Source organism: Oncorhynchus nerka, linkage group LG10 (genome assembly GCF_034236695.1).
Source record: "Oncorhynchus nerka isolate Pitt River linkage group LG10, Oner_Uvic_2.0, whole genome shotgun sequence".
In the NCBI taxonomy this organism is placed as follows: domain Eukaryota; kingdom Metazoa; phylum Chordata; class Actinopteri; order Salmoniformes; family Salmonidae; genus Oncorhynchus; species Oncorhynchus nerka.
The window spans coordinates 73,599,956-73,620,604 of NC_088405.1; the positions used below are offsets into that span (position 1 = coordinate 73,599,956).

General features: G+C 43.3%; 1 protein-coding gene and 1 pseudogene across 1 annotated transcript in view; one reads left to right on the top strand and one right to left on the bottom strand.

The window, feature by feature from the left end:
- Nucleotides 1-4,312: 4,312 nt before the first annotated feature.
- Nucleotides 4,313-8,813, bottom strand: LOC135573721 (midnolin homolog; annotated as a pseudogene).
- A 5,422-nt stretch (nt 8,814-14,235) lies between these two features.
- LOC135573722 (uncharacterized) overlaps nt 14,236-20,649 on the top strand; it is a 9,230-nt gene continuing 2,816 nt past the window's right edge. Inside the window, exons 1-3 of the mRNA XM_065023381.1 lie at nt 14,236-14,815; nt 15,031-15,315; nt 15,448-15,584. Of these exons, the coding sequence (XP_064879453.1) occupies nt 14,303-14,815; nt 15,031-15,315; nt 15,448-15,584 (935 nt within the window). The 5' untranslated portion in view covers nt 14,236-14,302. The remainder of the gene's footprint in view (nt 14,816-15,030; nt 15,316-15,447; nt 15,585-20,649) is intronic.

A 20,649-nucleotide genomic window follows, 5' to 3' on the forward strand; every position in this document is an offset into this window, starting at 1 on the left:
GAGGACAGTCCAGGGTCTTCAAAGGAACCACAGAGAAAAGGGGCTTCACTGAAGGACCCTCGACTGGTATTCTCTTACATTTGTGTGTTAGTGGTGCGCAGGTCAGCTGTTTGTTCAACCAAGCCCACCCGCAATTGCTAATAACCCATCCGCAACCGCCCGACTATATGTGAAAAAGTGAAAACCTGACCCTAGTCCACAAATATAGAACACCATCAGAGAAGGCGGAACGATTTTTTTGTCAGGGGGTGCAGGATTTTGTTGTGGCTAATATGGATATGTTTCTGCTTATCATTTCCGACATTTTGGCAGGCTATTTGTTAGTCAACTTGTCTATAATTTGATAGAAGACTAAATAAACCCTTGCTCACCGGAATAATGTTATAAATGGTAGAATGAATGCTTCAATGTAGTTGACATCGGTAAAGTTCTCCGTCATCTTTGATTCTTTCGCGGAGCAAGAAGAAAATGCAAAAACTCAAGATAAAAAAGGGGAAACTACCATCAGCTTTTAGGAGGCTGATAAAGCAGTCCCTAACTGCACAATCACATTCTCTCAAGATGCTGAAAGAAATCATATTTCTCCACTCCTGTTCCCGAGTCAAAATATAGTCTACATTTGTTGTAGCCTATCATTTTACTGCAATAAATGCTTAATTCTGCAGGAGTTAATATTAAGACTGTGAGAGGTTAATTAAAGATCTACAGTCAGTGTCCAGATTTCAGTTTCCATTTAACTCATCTGAACAGTTTGTTCCCTTGATGTGCCATAGGCCTATTTGAATCCCCCTCTTGTGACTGTCGAATTTGTATAGTGCCTCACAATCGTCACACATAATAGAGACACTGCCATCATCCTCTTTGAATACTTCATCAAATCTTTTCCAAACATTCCTTTTCTGGCCATCCCTTCTTTATTTTCAACTCTCCATTTCGTAGATTTCCTCTTATTGAATTAAACTCTGACATTGTCCTTTTTGCGTCAGCGGATCAACAGTAACTTTTTCTGCCCTTTCCCAAAAGTGTTTGGTGATTGGTGTCTAGTCTATTTGGCAAGCGCCAAATTAGGCCCTAAAGCTTAGGTTTACGTACAAATGCTAAATAGCCTATAGATATAAATGACACAAGAATGATACATTTATGGATTTTTTTCATGTATTGTTTTCTCTTTATTCAACCTGACCGCCTCCCACATAATATTTCATGACCCTAAACCCGCCGCCCTGTGGATATAACCGCGGGACTGCTGCTTATGAGTCAATGCATCACTAATGTGTGTTACATCTCAATGATTTGACCCTATGTCTGTACAGATTATTGTGTCCAAGCCCAACATCCTTCTCCCTGCCTCTGTGAGTGCCATGAAGAAGGCATCACGCCTGATGGAGTTGGTCCCTACTGTCCGGCCCTGCAGGGAACAGCTGGACAAGAAGACACAGTGGACCAACACCAACGAGGAGAGCCTGAGGAGGATTAAAAAAAAACTGGCTTACATAGAGCTTGACCTGGAGGAAGGCCTGAACAAGGTCAACGACGGTCAGGACATCAACCAAGAGAGGCAGAAGAATGAGGGATGCTTCAGAGCCTGGATTGAGAAGTGGATGGGGAGGAGGAAGGAGGAAAGACTGAGGGATGAAGATGTGAATAGGGAAGACAAAGGGAGGATGGGCGAGGAAGTGAGGGCTCTGATCCAAGTGATGAAGAGAAACTGCAGTGAAAGTGATCTTGAGGCAGTAAACCTGGACAGTTTGCTGAATGACTTGGAAAGGTTGAAAGTGGCCTTCAAGAAATGCACTGGAGAGATGGCCGAAATGGTAGAGAGCATGGCAGAAATGCAAACCAGAATAGCTGAGAGCAGGCTCCTCAAGCCTGAAAAAAATAACTATGTCCAGAGCTTTGTAAATGAATCTTACTTATTGAGTGTAGTCATGTATCTAATGTATTTATAGATTAGTCATACAGTATATCTACAGATTTTGTATAACATAGCACTGTCCTAACAGTTTGTTTGTTGTTTCTGGTCTTACAGAGCCCAGGGAAAGTCTCTGGTCCTGTGTCTGGCCTCTCTCCTCTTGTGACCTCAGCACCCCGGACCCTGGCTGAAGCCCTACAAGCCCTGCCCTCTGCTGTGGCCCGTCCCTCCCAAAAGGATGTCCCAAAGCTTCCGACACCTCCAAGCCCTGTCTCTGTCATTGTTGCTTCGCCTGCTGTGGAGTACTTACCATACCACCGCAGCCCTTGCCTGGCCCCAATCACCAACCTGAGTGAGAACGGCAGGAAGCTGCTCCAGAAAATGTCAGGAGTGACGCCACAGGTGAGAGGAAACAGGAAGGGTATATTAGCCATATTTCCTTCTACAGTATATCATACCTCTAGATACCATAGCTCAAGAGTAGAAAATAGCCATAAGCTTATATTACTTTATCTCCTTGTCCAAAATATTCAGGAAAGGAAGGTCAAAAGGAAAAAGACCAAGGGAAAAAAGCAAGTGAAGAAAGAGAAGGCCAGTAAGATGCAGCAGGTGGGAAATGTTGGAGAAAGTAAGGAGGACAAGAAAGAGGAAAAGAAGAGTCTGAGGAAGAGGTGAGGAAATAGAAGAGGGGAACATAACAAGGGCGTTTTAGAGATTTATAGAAATAGAATGAGGTAGAGAAATATAGAAATTGAATGAGGTAGCAGAGAAAGAGCAGCTATCTGATGTTTAATGGAAAACTATTATTTATTCTCCTGTTGTGTTTGATTGACAGGTTTCTCCAGTGGCTGCTGCCCAAACTGAGATGTTCGAAGAAATAATGGCCAACTACTATTACAACACACACACACACACACACACATACTATTGATATTGGTCTCATTGTTATATTTTGAGACATGCACCATTTCATTTTTTTTTTTAAAGACCCAATAATTATATTGGTTCCCATACAGCCTACTAGGGTAGCGTATGATGATATGTTGGATTTACATAGCGTGTAGTTATCAGGCTTGGAAATATAGCCAGGAGATGCAGGGTCAACACCCCTACTCATGTCATAAGTGCCATGAGATGTTTAGTGACCACAGAGAGATAGGACCTCTGTGTGCACAGTCTCATCCGAAGGACAGCACTGGCCGCAGGGCAATGTCTGGCATTGGGGTCTTAGGTCTTCTTTGGCCAAAGGGAAGTGAAGAGGGCCAGTATGAGAGAGCAAGAACTTTCTTAGCAGATAATGATAACATGACAACAGTAGCTGTAGATGATGTAATGAAAAGTTGGAGGGTGGTTGGTAATGGAGAACATCAGGTGGATCCACGTCTGGGTGTTGGGCAGGACCCCTAGCTCCTGGAGAACAGGAGCAGAGTTAAAGGGAACAGGGTAGGAGACAGAGACGTAAACACTCCGGTAGCTCTCCTTCTGTTTCTCCTGCGCCTTGTCCATGTTCTGTCTCACCTTGATTGATGACAGGAATACATGCAATTATATTTCATATTACAAATACATTTCTTACATATCTCTTGGAGGGACAGAAAATAAATTAACAGAGGACAATCATTTTTACCTGGTCAAAAACCTCCACGTCCTTCTCAGTCTGTGCCTGAAGGTAGTACTCAAAGGCGTTCTGATCTGGTTCGACAACTTCCACCACATCAGGTGGGGTTTCAGTGATCTGAAAGTACATTATGCAAAAATAGCAATAGACAAACACTAAGTCAATCCCAATTTTGAAAGACTACAGTATATGCAATAATTGTATATACAATTGCATTGTTTACCTCAGTCAACAGCTGCGGCTCCCGTCCATACTCAGCCTGGATGCTGCTGTTGTGTGCAAAGAGAATTACCTTCAGGTTGTTCTCCCACCCTTCCTGATACCAATCAAGGGACTTGCCCATGGCAGTCTTGAGGTTCTGGTTGGTCCATTTACTAAGGGTTTTGAAAAACTTTGTTTTAATCTAGGTTGTATAAAACAAGAGTACCAAGAGATTTGTCTATTGTATGGGTAAAAAAACACAAAGTACAAAACACACAAGCCAAAAGGAGGTCTTATACAATCAACTGACAATCAAAGCTTTCTTGCATTGATTTGACCTTGAACATTCAGAGCCTGCTTGTGTATTCAAACCAAAAACATCTGTGAATAAAAAGTGGACCTTCAAGTACTGCCTCAAACCACTTGTCCAAGCATATTACATCTCAATGTATAACACATTGAATGAAAACTATGGGCTCGATTAAATCTGTATCGCCGAAGTTCAGAGCTATAGCGGCTTATAACCACACTGACATCATTTTTTAAAAACTTTATTAGTTATACCATAAGTTGACGTTTTTACAAGGATTGTGATTGCTGAAAATAGCGCACTTGAAATGTAAAGGTCATTTCCAATCTTTGAGAACATTGCCTTTGAATTTCAATCGAGCTATAGCAAGTTTTGGTGTTACTGAAGTCATCAATCTGTCAGTGAAGACACAGGTGCTCCTGGATGAACCGTCACAGATTCTGTTAGTGACTCCGGCATGTTTACTGTGAAACTCTGGGGGACACTGACAGACAGACAGTGGACTGAGGTGGGAATGTTGAAAATGTGGATGTTGAGCCACTGGAGCCCAGTGACTGCTGGTTTGAGAGGCAGATGCATGCCCATGACTGAGTCCATGGCCAAAGCTGTGTTTGTGACTATGTCCATGACCGTGGCTGCAGCTGTGTCCATGCTTGTGACCATGTCCGTGACTTGGCCTCAAGCCCCCCATGGTTGTGTCCGTAATAACCTGAGAGCTGAACAAGGCTCCCCTGTGTATAGTAGGAGTGGGCCCAGCCTTCAAATGTCTTTGGTGTGGTCTCGGTAGCCTGTAGGTTGGAGGTAGAGGACACTGGAGCGTAGGCTTGATCTGGGCAGGAGCCTGGTGTTGGAATGATTCTGCAATCAATGAGAACGTAGACAGATTTCAGAGAGCTTCTCTATACCAGTGATTCTCTATCTAATCATGGGGGACCACTAGGTGCCTATTGTAAAGTATTCAATTACAGCTGAGGATCATCTATTATAACTGCACCTCATTATACTGTAGTACAGCATGTGCTCTGGCTTGCACACCGCAAATGTTATTTAATGACCTCTTGTCTTGTCTGATAAATGATGGTTCTGGTGCTTTCTCAGTACTCACGGTGGGTGGACCGTCTTCCTTCTCGCCTCTATTGATGCAGGGACATACAGGACACCAATGTTCCTCAGCAGCCTGAAAGGCATCTTCTTGTCCAGCACTGATGCCCTGTCATCGGACATGTTCAGAAGTGAGAGCAAGCCCTTTCCGTCTGTTTCACCGGTGCAAGTTAAGGAGAATGTGTGAAGCAGTGATGCAAGATTTTTCTAAACAAACATGCCATAATGTTTAGCAACAGGACTCAATAACAACACCTATAACCTAATAACACTTAACTACACTACTAAACACACTTATAAAGCTGTGACATACTGCAGAGGAGCGTATCACATTTATTTTGAACGGCAATGAGGTTGGAATAAGGATACAGATCTCCCCTGCGATGATGGCGATGACATTGCAAAGGAAGACAGTGTGTGGGACCAAAAGTGTTATGATGAACAGAAACAGCCAGGGCAGGGCTAACCTGGGTACAGTGGCCCCGAAAAGAAAGCCCTTAACCATACGGGAGTGCACTGTGGCCATACACATACAGGAGAAGGATACTGGCATGAACCCCTCCACCAAACAGTAGCAGACCCAGTATGCTGTACAACACTGTGCTGATAGAGAGCAGCAGAAACCAAACAGTGCTCACACTCTTCTCAATGCCACCAGAGAGGCCCTAGAACCCCAATACTGAGGAGTAGCTGGGTCACTGTCTTGTGGTGGAAGACAGTGACCCAGCCCTCACTGCTGCTCGATCATCCTATTTTTCCAACTTAATTGAGGAAAATAAGAACAATCTGAAATTTATTTTTGATACTGTCGCAAAGCTAACTAAAAAGCAGCATTCCTCAAGTGAGGATAGCTTTCACTTCAGCAGTAATAAATTCATGAACTTCTTTGAGGAAAAGATCATGATCATTAGAAAGCAAATTACGGACTCCTCTTTAAATCTGCGTATTCCTCCAAAGCTCAGTTGTCCTGAGTCTGCACAACTCTGCCAGGACCTAGGATCAAGAGAGATGCTCAAGTGTTTTAGTACTATATCTCTTGACACAATGATGAAAATAATCATGGCCTCTAAACCTTCAAGCTGCGTACTGGACCCTATTCCAACTAAACTATTGTAAGAGCTGCTTCTTGTGCTTGGCCCTCCGATGTTGAACATAATAAACGGCTCTCTATCCACCGGCTGTGTACCAAACTCACTAAAAGTGGCAGTAATAAAGCCTCTCTTGAAAAAGCCAAACCTTGACCCCGAAAATATTTTTAAAATTATCGGCCTATATCGAATCTTCCATTCCTCTCAAATTTTAGAAAAAGCTGTTGCGCAGCAACGCACTGCCTTCCTGAAGACAAACAATGTATACGAAATGCTCAGTCTGGTTTTAGACCCCATCATAGCACTGAGACTGCACTTGTGAAGGTGGTAAATGACCTTTTAATGGCGTCAGACCGAGGCTCTGCATCTGTCCTTGTGCTCCTAGACCTTAGTGCTGCTTTTGATACCATCGATCACCACATTCTTTTGGAGAGATTGGAAACCCAAATTGGTCTACACGGACAAGTTCTGGTCTGGTTTAGATCTCATCTGTCGGAAAGATATCAGTTTGTCTCTGTGAATGGTTTGTCCTCTGACAAATCAGCTGTAAATGTTGGTGTTCCTCAAGGTTCCGTTTTAAGACCACTATTGTTTTCACTATATATTTTACCTCTTGGGGATGTCATTCGAAAACATAATGTTAACTTTCACTGCTATGCGGATGACACACAGCTGTACATTTCGATGAAACATGGTGAAGCCCCAAAATTGCCCTCCCTGGAAGCCTGTGTTTCAGACATAAGGAAGTGGATGGCTGCAAACTTTCTACTTTTAAACTCGGACAAAACAGAGATGATTGTTCTAGGTCCCAAGAAACAAAGATCTTCTGTTGAATCTGACAATTAATCTGGATGGTTGTACAGTCGTCTCAAATAAAACTGTGAAGGACCTCAGCGTTACTCTGGACCCTGATCTCTCTTTTGACGAACATATCAAGACTGTTTCAAGGACAGCTTTTTTACATCTACGTAACATTGCAAAAATCAGAAACTTTCTGTCCAAAAATGATGCAGAAAAATGTATCCATGCTTTTGTTACTTCTACGTTAGACTACTGCAATGCTCTACTTTCCGGCTACCCGGATATGCTAGAATCCTGACTAGAATCAAAAGATTTGATCATATTACTCCAGTGCTAGCCTCCCTACACTGGCTTCCTGTTAAGGCAAGGGCTGATTTCAAGGTTTTACTGCTAACCTACAAAGCATTACATGGGCTTGCTCCTACCTATCTTTCCGATTTGGTCCTGCCGTACATACCTTCACGTACGCTACGGTCACAAGACGCAGGCCTCCTAATTGTCCCTAGAATTTCTAAGCAAACAGCCGTAGGCAGGGCTTTCTCCTATAGAGCTCCATTTTTTTGAATCACTGACGTGATCTTCCTGTCTGGGTTGGCGCCACCCCTTGGGTTGTGCCGTGGCAGAGATCTTTGTGGGCTATACTCGGCCTTGTCTCAGGATGGTACGTTGGTGGTTGAAGATATCACTCTAGTGGTGTGGGGGCTGTGCTTTGGCAAAGTGGGTGGGGTTATATCCTTCCTGTTTGACCCTGTCCGGGGGTATCATCGGATGGGGCCACAGTGTCTCCTGACCCCTCCTGTCTCATCCTCCAGTATTTATCCTGCAGCAGTTTATGTGTCGGGGGGCTAGGGTCAGTTTGTTATATATATTTTGATGCCCAGTGCATATTTTTCAAACGGGTACTTGGATTATCAATCAAATTTTTCTCCAATATTGCGCAACGCCAGAGGGTAGATAACTAGCTAGCTAGAGATTCCCACTAGATAACACAACCACAAAGTACGAATGGGCTATATCGTAAAAATTTATGAAAACCAAAATACGCGTTTTTTAAGGTTGGGCCATTAGATCAGCAGTGTGGTTCGGTTTAAAATCCGTTTATAAGAAGATGAATTGTAGAAATATGCGGGCAACCTTGCTAGCCTCAAAATGTGTACAACTTCAAAGTTGCTCAACTGTTGCACAGGGGATCAACTACTGCATTTGAAGACACTGCCACCTGCAGACATGTGCCTCAAATGTGATTATCAAAGAGTCCTCAACAGCCATTTGAGTTAGATAGCTACATAGATTTGATTTGACAGTTATAAATTACAACCAGGGGGAAGATACCACCAGTCTATCAAGCAAGTAACCAAGCATCAATTCGCTACATGAACTGTGTTCAGCTTGTGTTCAGACTCCAAGATGGCGTCGCTGTGAGAGGGAGTGTTTTCCGCTCTTCAAAGCAATATTGAGGGTCAGGTGGTTAACAGTCAAATATTGGCTATTAATATTGAAAGAAACTAACTTTTTTTATGGACATGGGATAAGTTTAGAGTTAGTTTTTGTCAAGTTGAATGGGAAGAACACGACAGAAAGACAAAAGTAGACGAAATATCCAAGTCTCACAGAAGACGGCTGACATGCTAGCTAGCCACAACGAGGACCAGAGCAGCATGGATACACAAGAAGCCGCGATCTCAAGCAAGAGAAAGAACAAAACTGACCAGGATGAAATCCTTGCAACCTCTTTACCTCAGACCCCAAGTAAAATCCACCGGTAAAAGAAGACATTTCCATGTCGGAACTTTTCTCTGCAATCCAGTCCCTGTCTACTAAACAAGACGCCACGCTCTCCAAAGTGTCCATCATAGAGCGGGCTACAGAAGAAACATCAAAGAAGATCGATAATCTGTCAGAAACTGTCAATCAACTACACAAAATTGTGAGCGAGAACAAGGAAAAGATAATGTTCCTAGAGAATGAGCTGAAGAAAATGCAATCCAAAAATAATGAGCTGTGTGAGAATGTAGCTGAACTTCAAAGGTACTCTCGCAGGTGGAATCTGAAAATCCAAGGTGTAAAAGAGGTAGAGGGAGAGGATATTAGAGAAGTAGTCATTAATATCCGAGGAAAAGTGGCAACATGCTTCAAAGACAGGCTAAGAGACGTGATTGATGTGGTACATCGACATGGGAAACGAAGATCTGATGGACCCCCTCGCAATATCATCTTGCGCTTAACTATGTGCCATGACAGGGACATCATATGGAAAATGGCCAAGGGGAACAAGTTTCTGGACGAGAAGAAACTCCGCATCAAAGAAGCTCTGATACCGCAGGATCAGGCTGCCAGAGAGAAACTGTGGCCGCCTATACAGAAGGCACGACAAGAAGGAAAGAAGGCGGGGTTCAAGGGCCCACACGCATTTATCCAAGGAAGAATGATTACTGGGTAACTCTGTTGACATTAAGCTAATTGGAACTGTGAGTACTACCATGAGTACAGTTAATGTACTGCCAATTATACATGTACCGTTCGAACTACAACTGATGAACACTTGCCAAAGAAAAGGAAGTAAATAGATTTGTTATTCTGTTAACCACAGCTACCTCATCTGAGCGGAGCCAAATGGATTGAAGAGGGGGGAAAAAACACTAGTTACTTTTTTGCACTTGAAAAGAGAAACAACAAAAGAAAATCTATAACTGCACTCAAAATTAACAATGTTTTATGCAAAGATCCCATTACAATATCATTTGTCAATTCCTTTTATGAAAACCTTTGCAACTCTCAATTTCAGGAAGATGGTTGTGAAAGTTACATTTGCCACATTCAGAATTGTGTCCCTGTAATTGAGGATGATTTCCACTCAGTTTGCGATTCACCTGTGTCAATTGGAGAAATTAGAGAGGCTGAATTCAATGAAAAAAGGGAAATCACCTGGCCCTGATGGCCTGTCAGTTGAATTCTATACAGTTTTGGGAGTTACTAGAAGACCCGATTTTCAATACGTTTCAAGATTGCATTAAAAAAGGGGAAATGGTCTCCACTATGAAACAGGGCCTTATTTTACTGATTCCGAAGCCTGATAAAGACCCTTCTCTCGTTGACAATTGGAGACCAATTACTTTATTAAATACTAATTACAAATTGATTGCTCTGCTTTATGCCAAAAGATTAAAGAAAGGAATAGATACCATTATAAATGAGACTCAAACAGGATTTATGAAGGGCCGTCACAAGCTCTAACATTAGTTTAGTCTTGGACCTTATAGATTATTCAGATGCAATTGACTCAGATGCGGTTGTCCTATTTCTGGATTTCTGTAAAGCCTTTGACACAATTGAACATGAATTTCTCTTTAGGTCTCTTAAACTTTTTGGATTTGCTGAACATTTTATCAAAGTAATTTGCATGTTTTACAAATATATAAATAGTTGTGTGCTACTAAACCTTAATACTTCCAAAAGATTTAGTATCAACAGAAGTGTATGACAGGGATGCCCAATTTCGCCATTTTTATTCATTTTGGTTGTGGAACTTCTATCTCTAGATATTCTGAATGATGCACATTTGTATGGCTTAACCATTTTTAACAAAGAAATCAAAATTTCCCAACTGGCTGATGATACTACTCTTTTCTTAAGAGACAAAGACCAGGTTGCACATGCCCTTAATGCTGTAACTGCATTTTCTATTGCATCAGGATTAAAACTGAATGTTTCTAAATATGAAATTTTATGTTTATTTGACTCTGATGATAAAGAAATGGAAAATATTCCTGTGTTAAATATTTAGGAATACATCTGTCAAAAAACCACTTAGTCAGACAACATTTGAATTTCTCTCCTAAAATGAAGAGAACTAAAAATATATTTAATAATTGGCTACAAAGAGATATTTCTATACTTGGGAGAGTACTTCTGTCCAAGGCAGAGGGACTGTCTCGTTTTGTGTACCCCTCATTATCGTTATGTGTAAATCCAGCTACTTGTAAAGAGATCAATAAGACCTTTCTTGACTTCATCTGGAAAAATAAGCCTCACAAACTAAAAAAATATGTCCTTTCTAACCAAAGAGCTGAAGGCGGTCTAGAAGTGTTGGACTTTGTTGACATAAATAACACTTTCAAGATAAACTAGTTGAAAAAATGTTTGCTCGATACTGATTCAATATGGTATTTCATTCCAAATAATGTGTTTAATAAATTGGGAGGTCTTCAATTTTTACTGAAATGTAATTATATTCCTGAAAGATTACCTGCTAAATTGGCTAGGTTTCACCAAAAAGCTTTACTGGCCTGGAAAATGTTTCCTGCACAATTTTTCCCCTCATAAAGCTCTTTTGTGGAATAATTCAGACATAACTGTAAGGAATAAGTCATTGTTCTACCCCAGCTGGCATGAGAGGAATATAGACTTTGTCCTTGATATTTTCGACAACAAGGGTAATATTCTCACATATGAACAATTTATAACATTGAAAGAGTTTCCAATACCTTTCAGAGAGTTTATTTCTGTGATCAAAGCCGTTCCTAGTGGTCTAACTACACTTATGAAAAGTCATCTTAATTTTGGGAATGATCACAAAGTTTATCCAGAACTCAGATTGGAAGGCGTGGGCTTACTTGAGAAATCTTGTTGTAATAAATATATAAGACAAATTCTTCATTCACAAAACCAACTTACACCGAGAGGAAAGTATTTCTGGAACATGCTTATTCCTGACATTGTCTGGAAAAATGCATGGTTAATTAAGACCTTACAAATACTGTATACCAAACAAAGTTAAGGAAGTGCACTTCAACATTTTGCATAAGATATATCCATGTAATTCTATGATGTCCAAATTTGTGGCTATTGATGATATCTGTGTTTTCTGTGAAAAAGAAGGTGAGAATCTGTCTCACTTGTTCTTTGAATGTAAATTTGTGTCTGAATTTTGGGAAAACCTTGCAAAGTACTTATTTACCATTATGAACACTGCCTATAATTTTAACATAAAATATATAATGTTACTATTGCAATGATAACAAAACGACTGAAATGATTGTACATTTTTTAAATTCTTGTTGCCAAATACTTTATACACAAACAAAAATTCTACACCAAAATTACCAATTTTTCTGATTGAATTTAATTATCTTATTAAAACACTAACCCTAGTGAATAACAAAAAGAATAACATCTTCATGAATCATTATAACAAGATATTTTCAGAGTGAATATAATTGCACTTAAATTGTTTCTTTTTTGTATTTTATTTATATTTTTTGTATGTTTGAGCATTGTTAATACCTGTGTTTGGTTTGCTAGACATGTTTGATGTAGCAATGTAAGTTGACTTTAGTATTATGAAAAAAAAACTGTTCAGCTTTGATATCAACAGTACAATCTCTTTCTTCAATCAGCTTGTTTCAGCTAATCTTTTGCCGCATAGTCTGCCCTAGCTGACGCTGTGTAGAGAATACTACGATTGGAAACTGTTGGTTAGACCCGTTCGCACTGCACAAGGTGATTTGGAGTTTAGAATGTCTGGTAGGCTCTTACATTCTTTCGGAGGTCCCAAATGGCACCCTGTAGTGTAGTACTTTTGACCTGTGCCCAGTGGGCTCAGATCAAAATAAGTGCACAAGTCAAAGTAAGTGCACTATATAGGGAATGGCGTGCCATTTGTCTCTGTGTGTGTGTGTTAGGATATGTTTTTTGCCAATCAATTGATGAAAATGTATCCCTCAGAAAGCAAGATGGATCGTAGTGATGAGAGAATCAGAAGAGCTTTAAGGCGCCGCCCTTATGTGGTAAATACCTATTTATTTATTTTGTGTTCTGTCTTTGTTATCACATTTTAAATTGAGTGTTGTGTTGACAGTTGAATCCAGTGAGGGTGAACTCATTCTGTGATGTGGCCAACCGGTAAGGTGCACAGAAGACCAAGGCCTGTAAGTCAAATCCGACCTGAAAACAATTACACACAAACATTACTTATGCTCCATGTACAAACTGCAGTTATCACAATAAAAGCAACTGCAGATATCCCTCCCCATCTAAACTCATTTGAAATTGAATGCTCTCTTGACAGTTTACTTCAGCGCAGACCCCTCAGATCCACAAAAGGCCTGTAATAACCCAACCGCAACCGCCCGACTATATGTGAAAAAGTGAAAACCTGACCCTAGTCCACAAATATAGAACACCATCAGAGAAGGCGGAACGATTTTTTTTGTCAGGGGGTGCAGGATTTTGTTGTGGCTAATATGGATATGTTTCTGCTTATCATTTCTGACATTTTGGCAGGCTATTTGTTAGTCAACTTGTCTATAATTAGATAGAAGACTAAATAAACCCTTGCTGACTGGAATAATGTTATAAATGGTAGAATGAATGCTTCAATCTAGTTGACATCTGTAAAGTTCTCCGTCATCTTTGATTCTTTCGCGGAGCAAGAAGAAAATGCAAAAACTCAAGATAAAAAAGGGAAACTACTATCAGCTTTTAGGAGGCTGATAAAGCAGTCCCTAACTGCACAATCACATTCTCTCACGATGCCGAAAGAAATCATATTTCTCCACTCCTGTTCCCGAGTCAAAATATAGTCTACATTTGTTGTAGCCTATCATTTTACTGCAATAAATGCTTAATTCTGCAAGAGTTAATATTAAGACTGTGAGAGGTTAATTAAAGATCTACAGTCAGTGTCCAGATTTCAGTTTCCATTTAACTCATCTGAACAGTTTGTTCCCTTGATGTGCCATAGGCCTATTTGAATCCCCCTCTTGTGACTGTCGAATTTGTATAGTGCCTCACAATCGTCACACATAATAAGAGACACTGCCATCATCCTCTTTGAATACTTCATCAAATCTTTTCCAAACATTCCTTTTCTGGCCATCCCTTCTTTATTTTCAACTCTCCATTTCGTAGATTTCCTCTTATTGAATTAAACTCTGATATTGTCCTTTTTGCGTCAGTGGATCAACAGTAACTTTTTCTGCCCTTTCCCAAAAGTGTTTGGTGATTGGTGTCTAGTCTATTTGGCAAGCGCCAAATTAGGCCCTAAAGCTTAGGTTTACGTACAAATGCTAAATAGCCTATAGATATAAATGACACAAGAATGATACATTTATGGATTTTTTTCATGTATTGTTTTCTCTTTATTCAACCTGACCGCCTCCCACATAATATTTCATGACCCTAAACCCGCCGCCCTGTGGATATAACCGCGGGACTGCTGCTTATGAGTCAATGCATCACTAATGTGTGTTACATCTCAATGATTTGACCCTATGTCTGTACAGATTATTGTGGCCAAGCCCAACATCCTTCTCCCTGCCTCTGTGAGTGCCATGAAGAAGGCATCACGCCTGATGGAGTTGGTCCCTACTGTCCGGCCCTGCAGGGAACAGCTGGACAAGAAGACACAGTGGACCAACACCAACGAGGAGAGCCTGAGGAGGATTAAAAAAAAACTGGCCTCCATAGAGCTCGACCTGGAGGAAGGCCTGAACAAGGTCAACGACGGTCAGGACATCAACCAAGAGAGGCAGACGAATGAGGGATGCTTCAGAGCCTGGATTGAGAAGTGGATGGGGAGGAGGAAGGAGGAAAGACTGAGGGATGAAGATGTGAATAGGGAAGACAAAGGGAGGATGGGCGAGGAAGTGAGGGCACTGATCCAAGTGATGAAGAGAAACTGCAGTGAAAGTGATCTTGAGGCAGTAAACCTGGACAGTTTGCTGAATGACTTGGAAAGGTTGAAAGTGGCCTTCAAGAAATGCACTGGAGAGATGGCCGAAATGGTAGAGAGCATGGCAGAAATGCAAACCAGAATAGCTGAGAGCAGGCTCCTAAAGCCTGAAAAAAATAACTATGTCCAGAGCTTTGTAAATGAATCTTACTTATTGAGTGTAGTCATGTATCTAATGTATTTATAGATTAGTCATACAGTATATCTAGAGATTTTGTATAACATAGCACTGTCCTAACAGTTTGTTTGTTGTTTCTGGTCTTACAGAGCCCAGGGAAAGTCTCTGGTCCTGTGTCTGGCCTCTCTCCTCTTGTGACCTCAGCACCCCGGACCCTGGCTGAAGCCCTACAAGCCCTGCCCTCTGCTGTGGCCCGTCCCTCCCAAAAGGATGTCCCAAAGCTTCCGACACCTCCAAGCCCTGTCTCTGTCATTGTTGCTTCGCCTGCTGTGGAGTACTTACCATACCACCACAGCCCTCGCCTGGCCCCAATCACCAACCTGAGTGAGAACGGCAGGAAGCTGCTCCAGAAAATGTCAGGAGTGACGCCACAGGTGAGAGGAAACAGGAAGGGAATATTAGCCATATTTCCTTCTACAGTATATCAAACCTCTAGATACCATAGCTCAAGAGTAGAAAATAGTCATAAGCTTATATTACTTTATCTCCTTGTCCAAAATATTCAGGAAAGGAAGGTCAAAAGGAAAAAGACCAAGGGAAAAAAGCAAGTGAAGAAAGAGAAGGCCAGTAAGATGCAGCAGGTGGGAAATGTTGGAGAAAGTAAGGAGGACAAGAAAGAGGAAAAGAAGAGTCTGAGGAAGAGGTGAGGAAATAGAAGAGGGGAACATAACAAGGGCGTTTTAGAGATTTATAGAAATAGAATGAGGTAGAGAAATATAGAAATTGAATGAGGTAGCAGAGAAAGAGCAGCTATCTGATGTTTAATGGCAAACTATTATTTATTCTCCTGTTGTGTTTGATTGACAGGTTTCTCCAGTGGCTGCTGCCCAAACTGAGATGTTCGAAGAAATAATGGCCAACTACTACTACAACACACACACACACACACATACTATTGATCTCATTGTTATATTTTGAGACATGCACCATTTAAAAAAATTTTTTTTTTAAACAATAATTATATTGGTTCCCATACAGCCTACTAGGGTAGCGTATGATGATATGTTGGATTTACATAGCGTGTAGTTATCAGGCTTGGAAATATAGCCAGGAGATGCAGGGTCAACACCCCTACTCATGTCATAAGTGCCATGAGATGTTTAGTGACCACAGAGAGATAGGACCTCTGTGTGCACAGTCTCATCCGAAGGACAGCACCGGCCGCAGGGCAGTGTCTGGCATTGGGGTCTTAGGTCTTCTTTGGCCAAAGGGAAGTGAAGAGGGCTAGTATGAGAGAGCAAGAACTTTCTTAGCAGATAATGATAACATGACAACAGTAGCTGTAGATGATGTAATGAAAAGTTGGAGGGTGGTTGGTAATGAAGAACATCAGGTGGATCCACGTCTGGGTGTTGGGCAGGACCCCTAGCTGCTGCAGAACAGGAGCAGAGTTAAAGGGAACAGGGTAGGAGACAGAGACGTAAACACTCTGGTAGCTCTCCTTCTGTTTCTCCTGCGCCTTGTCCATGTTCTGTCTCACCTTGATTGATGACAGGAATACATGCAATTATATTTCATATTACAAATACATTTCTTACATATCTCTTGGAGGGACAGAAAATAAATTAACAGAGGACAATCATTTTTACCTGGTCAAAAACCTCCACGTCCTTTAACATTTAACATTTAAGTCATTTAGCAGACGCTCTTATCCAGAGCGACTTACAAATTGGTGCATTCACCTTATGACATCCAGTGGAACAGCCACTTTACAATAGTGCATCTAAATCTTTTAAGGGGGGTGAGAAGGATTACTTTATCCTATCCTAGGTATTCCTTAAAGAGGTGGGGTTTCAGGTGTCTCCGGAAGGTGGTGATTGACTCCGCTGTCCTGGCGTCGTGAGGGAGTTTGTTCCACCATTGGTGGGCCAGAGCAGCGAACAGTTTTGACTGGGCTGAGCGGGAACTGTACTTCCTCAGTGGTAGGGAGGCGAGCAGGCCAGAGGTGGATGAACGCAGTGCCCTTGTTTGGGTGTAGGGCCTGATCAGAGCCTGGAGGTACTGAGGTGCCGTTCCCCTCACAGCTCCGTAGGCAAGCACCATGGTCTTGTAGCGGATGCAAGCTTCAACTGGAAGCCAGTGGAGAGAGCGGAGGAGCGGGGTGACGTGAGAGAACTTGGGAAGGTTGAACACCAGACGGGCTGCGGCGTTCTGGATGAGATGTAGGGGTTTAATGGCACAGGCAGGGAGCCCAGCCAACAGCGAGTTGCAGTAATCCAGACGGGAGATGACAAGTGCCTGGATTAGGACCTGCGCCGCTTCCTGTGTGAGGCAGGGTCGTACTCTGCGGATGTTGTAGAGCATGAACCTACAGGAACGGGCCACCGCCTTGATGTTAGTTGAGAACGACAGGGTGTTGTCCAGGATCACGCCAAGGTTCTTAGCGCTCTGGGAGGAGGACACAATGGAGTTGTCAACCGTGATGGCGAGATCATGGAACGGGCAGTCCTTCCCCGGGAGGAAGAGCAGCTCCGTCTTGCCGAGGTTCAGCTTGAGGTGGTGATCCGTCATCCACACTGATATGTCTGCCAGACATGCAGAGATGCGATTCGCCACCTGGTCATCAGAAGGGGGAAAGGAGAAGATTAATTGTGTGTCGTCTGCATAGCAATGATAGGAGAGACCATGTGAGGTTATGACAGAGCCAAGTGACTTGGTGTATAGCGAGAATAGGAGAGGGCCTAGAACAGAGCCCTGGGGGACACCAGTGGTGAGAGCGCGTGGTGAGGAGACAGATTCTCGCCACGCCACCTGGTAGGAGCGACCTGTCAGGTAGGACGCAATCCAAGCGTGGGCCGCGCCGGAGATGCCCAACTCGGAGAGGGTGGAGAGGAGGATCTGATGGTTCACAGTATCGAAGGCAGCCGATAGGTCTAGAAAGATGAGAGCAGAGGAGAGAGAGTTAGCTTTAGCAGTGCGGAGCGCCTCCGTGATACAGAGAAGAGCAGTCTCAGTTGAATGACTAGTCTTGAAACCTGACTGATTTGGATCAAGAAGGTCATTCTGAGAGAGATAGCGGGAGAGCTGGCCAAGGACGGCACGTTCAAGAGTTTTGGAGAGAAAAGAAAGAAGGGATACTGGTCTGTAGTTGTTGACATCGGAGGGATCGAGTGTAGGTTTTTCAGAAGGGGTGCAACTCTCGCTCTCTTGAAGACGGAAGGGACGTAGCCAGCGGTCAGGGATGAGTTGATGAGCGAGGTGAGGTAAGGGAGAAGGTCTCCGGAAATGGTCTGGAGAAGAGAGGAGGGGATAGGGTCAAGCGGGCAGGTTGTTGGGCGGCCGGCCGTCACAAGACGCGAGATTTCATCTGGAGAGAGAGGGGAGAAAGAGGTCGGAGCACAGGGTAGGGCAGTGTGAGCAGAACCAGCGGTGTCGTTTGACTTAGCAAACGAGGATCGGATGTCGTCGACCTTCTTTTCAAAATGGTTGACGAAGTCATCTGCAGAGAGGGAGGAGGGGGAGGGGGAGGAGGATTCAGGAGGGAGGAGAAGGTGGCAAAGAGCTTCCTAGGGTTAGAGGCAGATGCTTGGAATTTAGAGTGGTAGAAAGTGGCTTTAGCAGCAGAGACAGAAGAGGAAAATGTAGAGAGGAGGGAGTGAAAGGATGCCAGGTCCGCAGGGAGGCGAGTTTTCCTCCATTTCCGCTCGGTTGCCCGGAGCCCTGTTCTGTGAGCTCGCAATGAGTCGTCGAGCCACGGAGCGGGAGGGGAGGACCGAGCCGGCCTGGAGGATAGGGGACATAGAGAGTCAAAGGATGCAGAAAGGGAGGAGAGGAGGGTTGAGGAGGCAGAATCAGGAGATAGGTTGGAGAAGGTTTGAGCAGAGGGAAGAGATGATAGGATGGAAGAGGAGAGAGTAGCGGGGAGAGAGAGCGAAGGTTGGGACGGCGCGATACCATCCGAGTAGGGGCAGTGTGGGAAGTGTTGGATGAGAGCGAGAGGGAAAAGGATACAAGGTAGTGGTCGGAGACTTGGAGGGGAGTTGCAATGAGGTTAGTGGAAGAACAGCATCTAGTAAAGATGAGGTTGAGCGTATTGCCTGCCTTGTGAGTAGGGGGGGAAGGTGAGAGGGTGAGGTCAAAAGAGGAGAGGAGTAGAAAGAAGGAGGCAGAGAGGAATGAGTCAAAGGTAGACGTGGGGAGGTTAAAGTCGCCCAGAACTGTGAGAGGTGAGCCGTCCTCAGGAAAGGAGCTTATCAAGGCATCAAGCTCATTGATGAACTCTCCGAGGGAACCTGGAGGGCGATAAATGATAAGGATGTTAAGCTTGAAAGGGCTGGTAACTGTGACATCATGGAATTCAAAGGAGGCGATAGACAGATGGGTAAGGGGAGAAAGAGAGAATGACCACTTGGGAGAGATGAGGATCCCGGTGCCACCACCCCGCTGACCAGAAGCTCTCGGGGTGTGCGAGAACACGTGGGCGGACGAAGAGAGAGCAGTAGGAGTAGCAGTGTTATCTGTGGTGATCCATGTTTCCGTCAGTGCCAAGAAGTCGAGGGACTGGAGGGAGGCATAGGCTGAGATGAACTCTGCCTTGTTGGCCGCAGATCGGCAGTTCCAGAGGCTACCGGAGACCTGGAACTCCACGTGGGTCGTGCGCTGGGACCACCAGATTAGGGTGGCCGTGGCCACGCGGTGTGGAGCGTTTGTATGGTCTGTGCAGAGAGGAGAGAACAGGGATAGACAGACACATAGTTGACAGGCTACAGAAGAGGCTACGCTAATGCAAAGGAGATTGGAATGACAAGTGGACTACACGTCTCGAATGTTCAGAAAGTTAAGCTTACGTAGCAAGAATCTTATTGACTAAAATGATTAAAATTATACAGTACTGCTGAAGTAGGCTAGCTGGCAGTGGCTGCGTTGTTGACTTTGTAGGCTAGCTGGCAGTGGCTGCGTTGTTGACACTACACTAATCAAGTCGTTCCGTTGAGTGTAATAGTTTCTACAGTGCTGCTATTCGGGGGCTAGCTGGCTAGCTAGCAGTGTTGATTACGTTACGTTGCGTTAAAAGAACGACAATAGCTGGCTAGCTAACCTAGAAAATCGCTCTAGACTACACAATTATCTTTGATACAAAGACGGCTATGTAGCTAGCTATGTAGCTAGCTACGATCAAACAAATCAAACCGTTGTACTGTTGTGAAATGAAATGAAAATGTGATACTACCTGTGGAGCGAAGCGGAATGCGACCGGGTTGTTGAGTGCGGAAGTTCTATTCGGTAGACGTTGGCTAGCTGTTGGCTAGCTAGCAGTGTCTCCTACGTTAAGGACGACAAATAGCTGGCTAGCTAACCTCGGTAAATTAAGATAATCACTCTAAGACTACGCACTCTAAACTACACAATTATCTTGGATACGAAGACAGCAAAGACAACTATGTAGCTAGCTAACACTACACTAATCAAGTCGTTCAGTTGAGTGTAATAGTTTCTACAGTGCTGCTATTCGGTAGACGGTGGACGTTTGCTAGCTGGCTAGCTGCTGGGCAGATAGCAGTGTAGACTACGTTAGGACGACGAAATACGATAATTACGCAATTATCTTTGATACAAAGACGGCTATGTAGCTAGCTAAGAAGAAATGGCTAAGATTAGACAAATCAAACCGTTGTACTATAATGAAATGTAGTGAAATGTAATGAAAAGTTATACTACCTGCGGACCGAAGTGCGGATGCGACCGCTCGCTCCAACCCGGAAGTAACT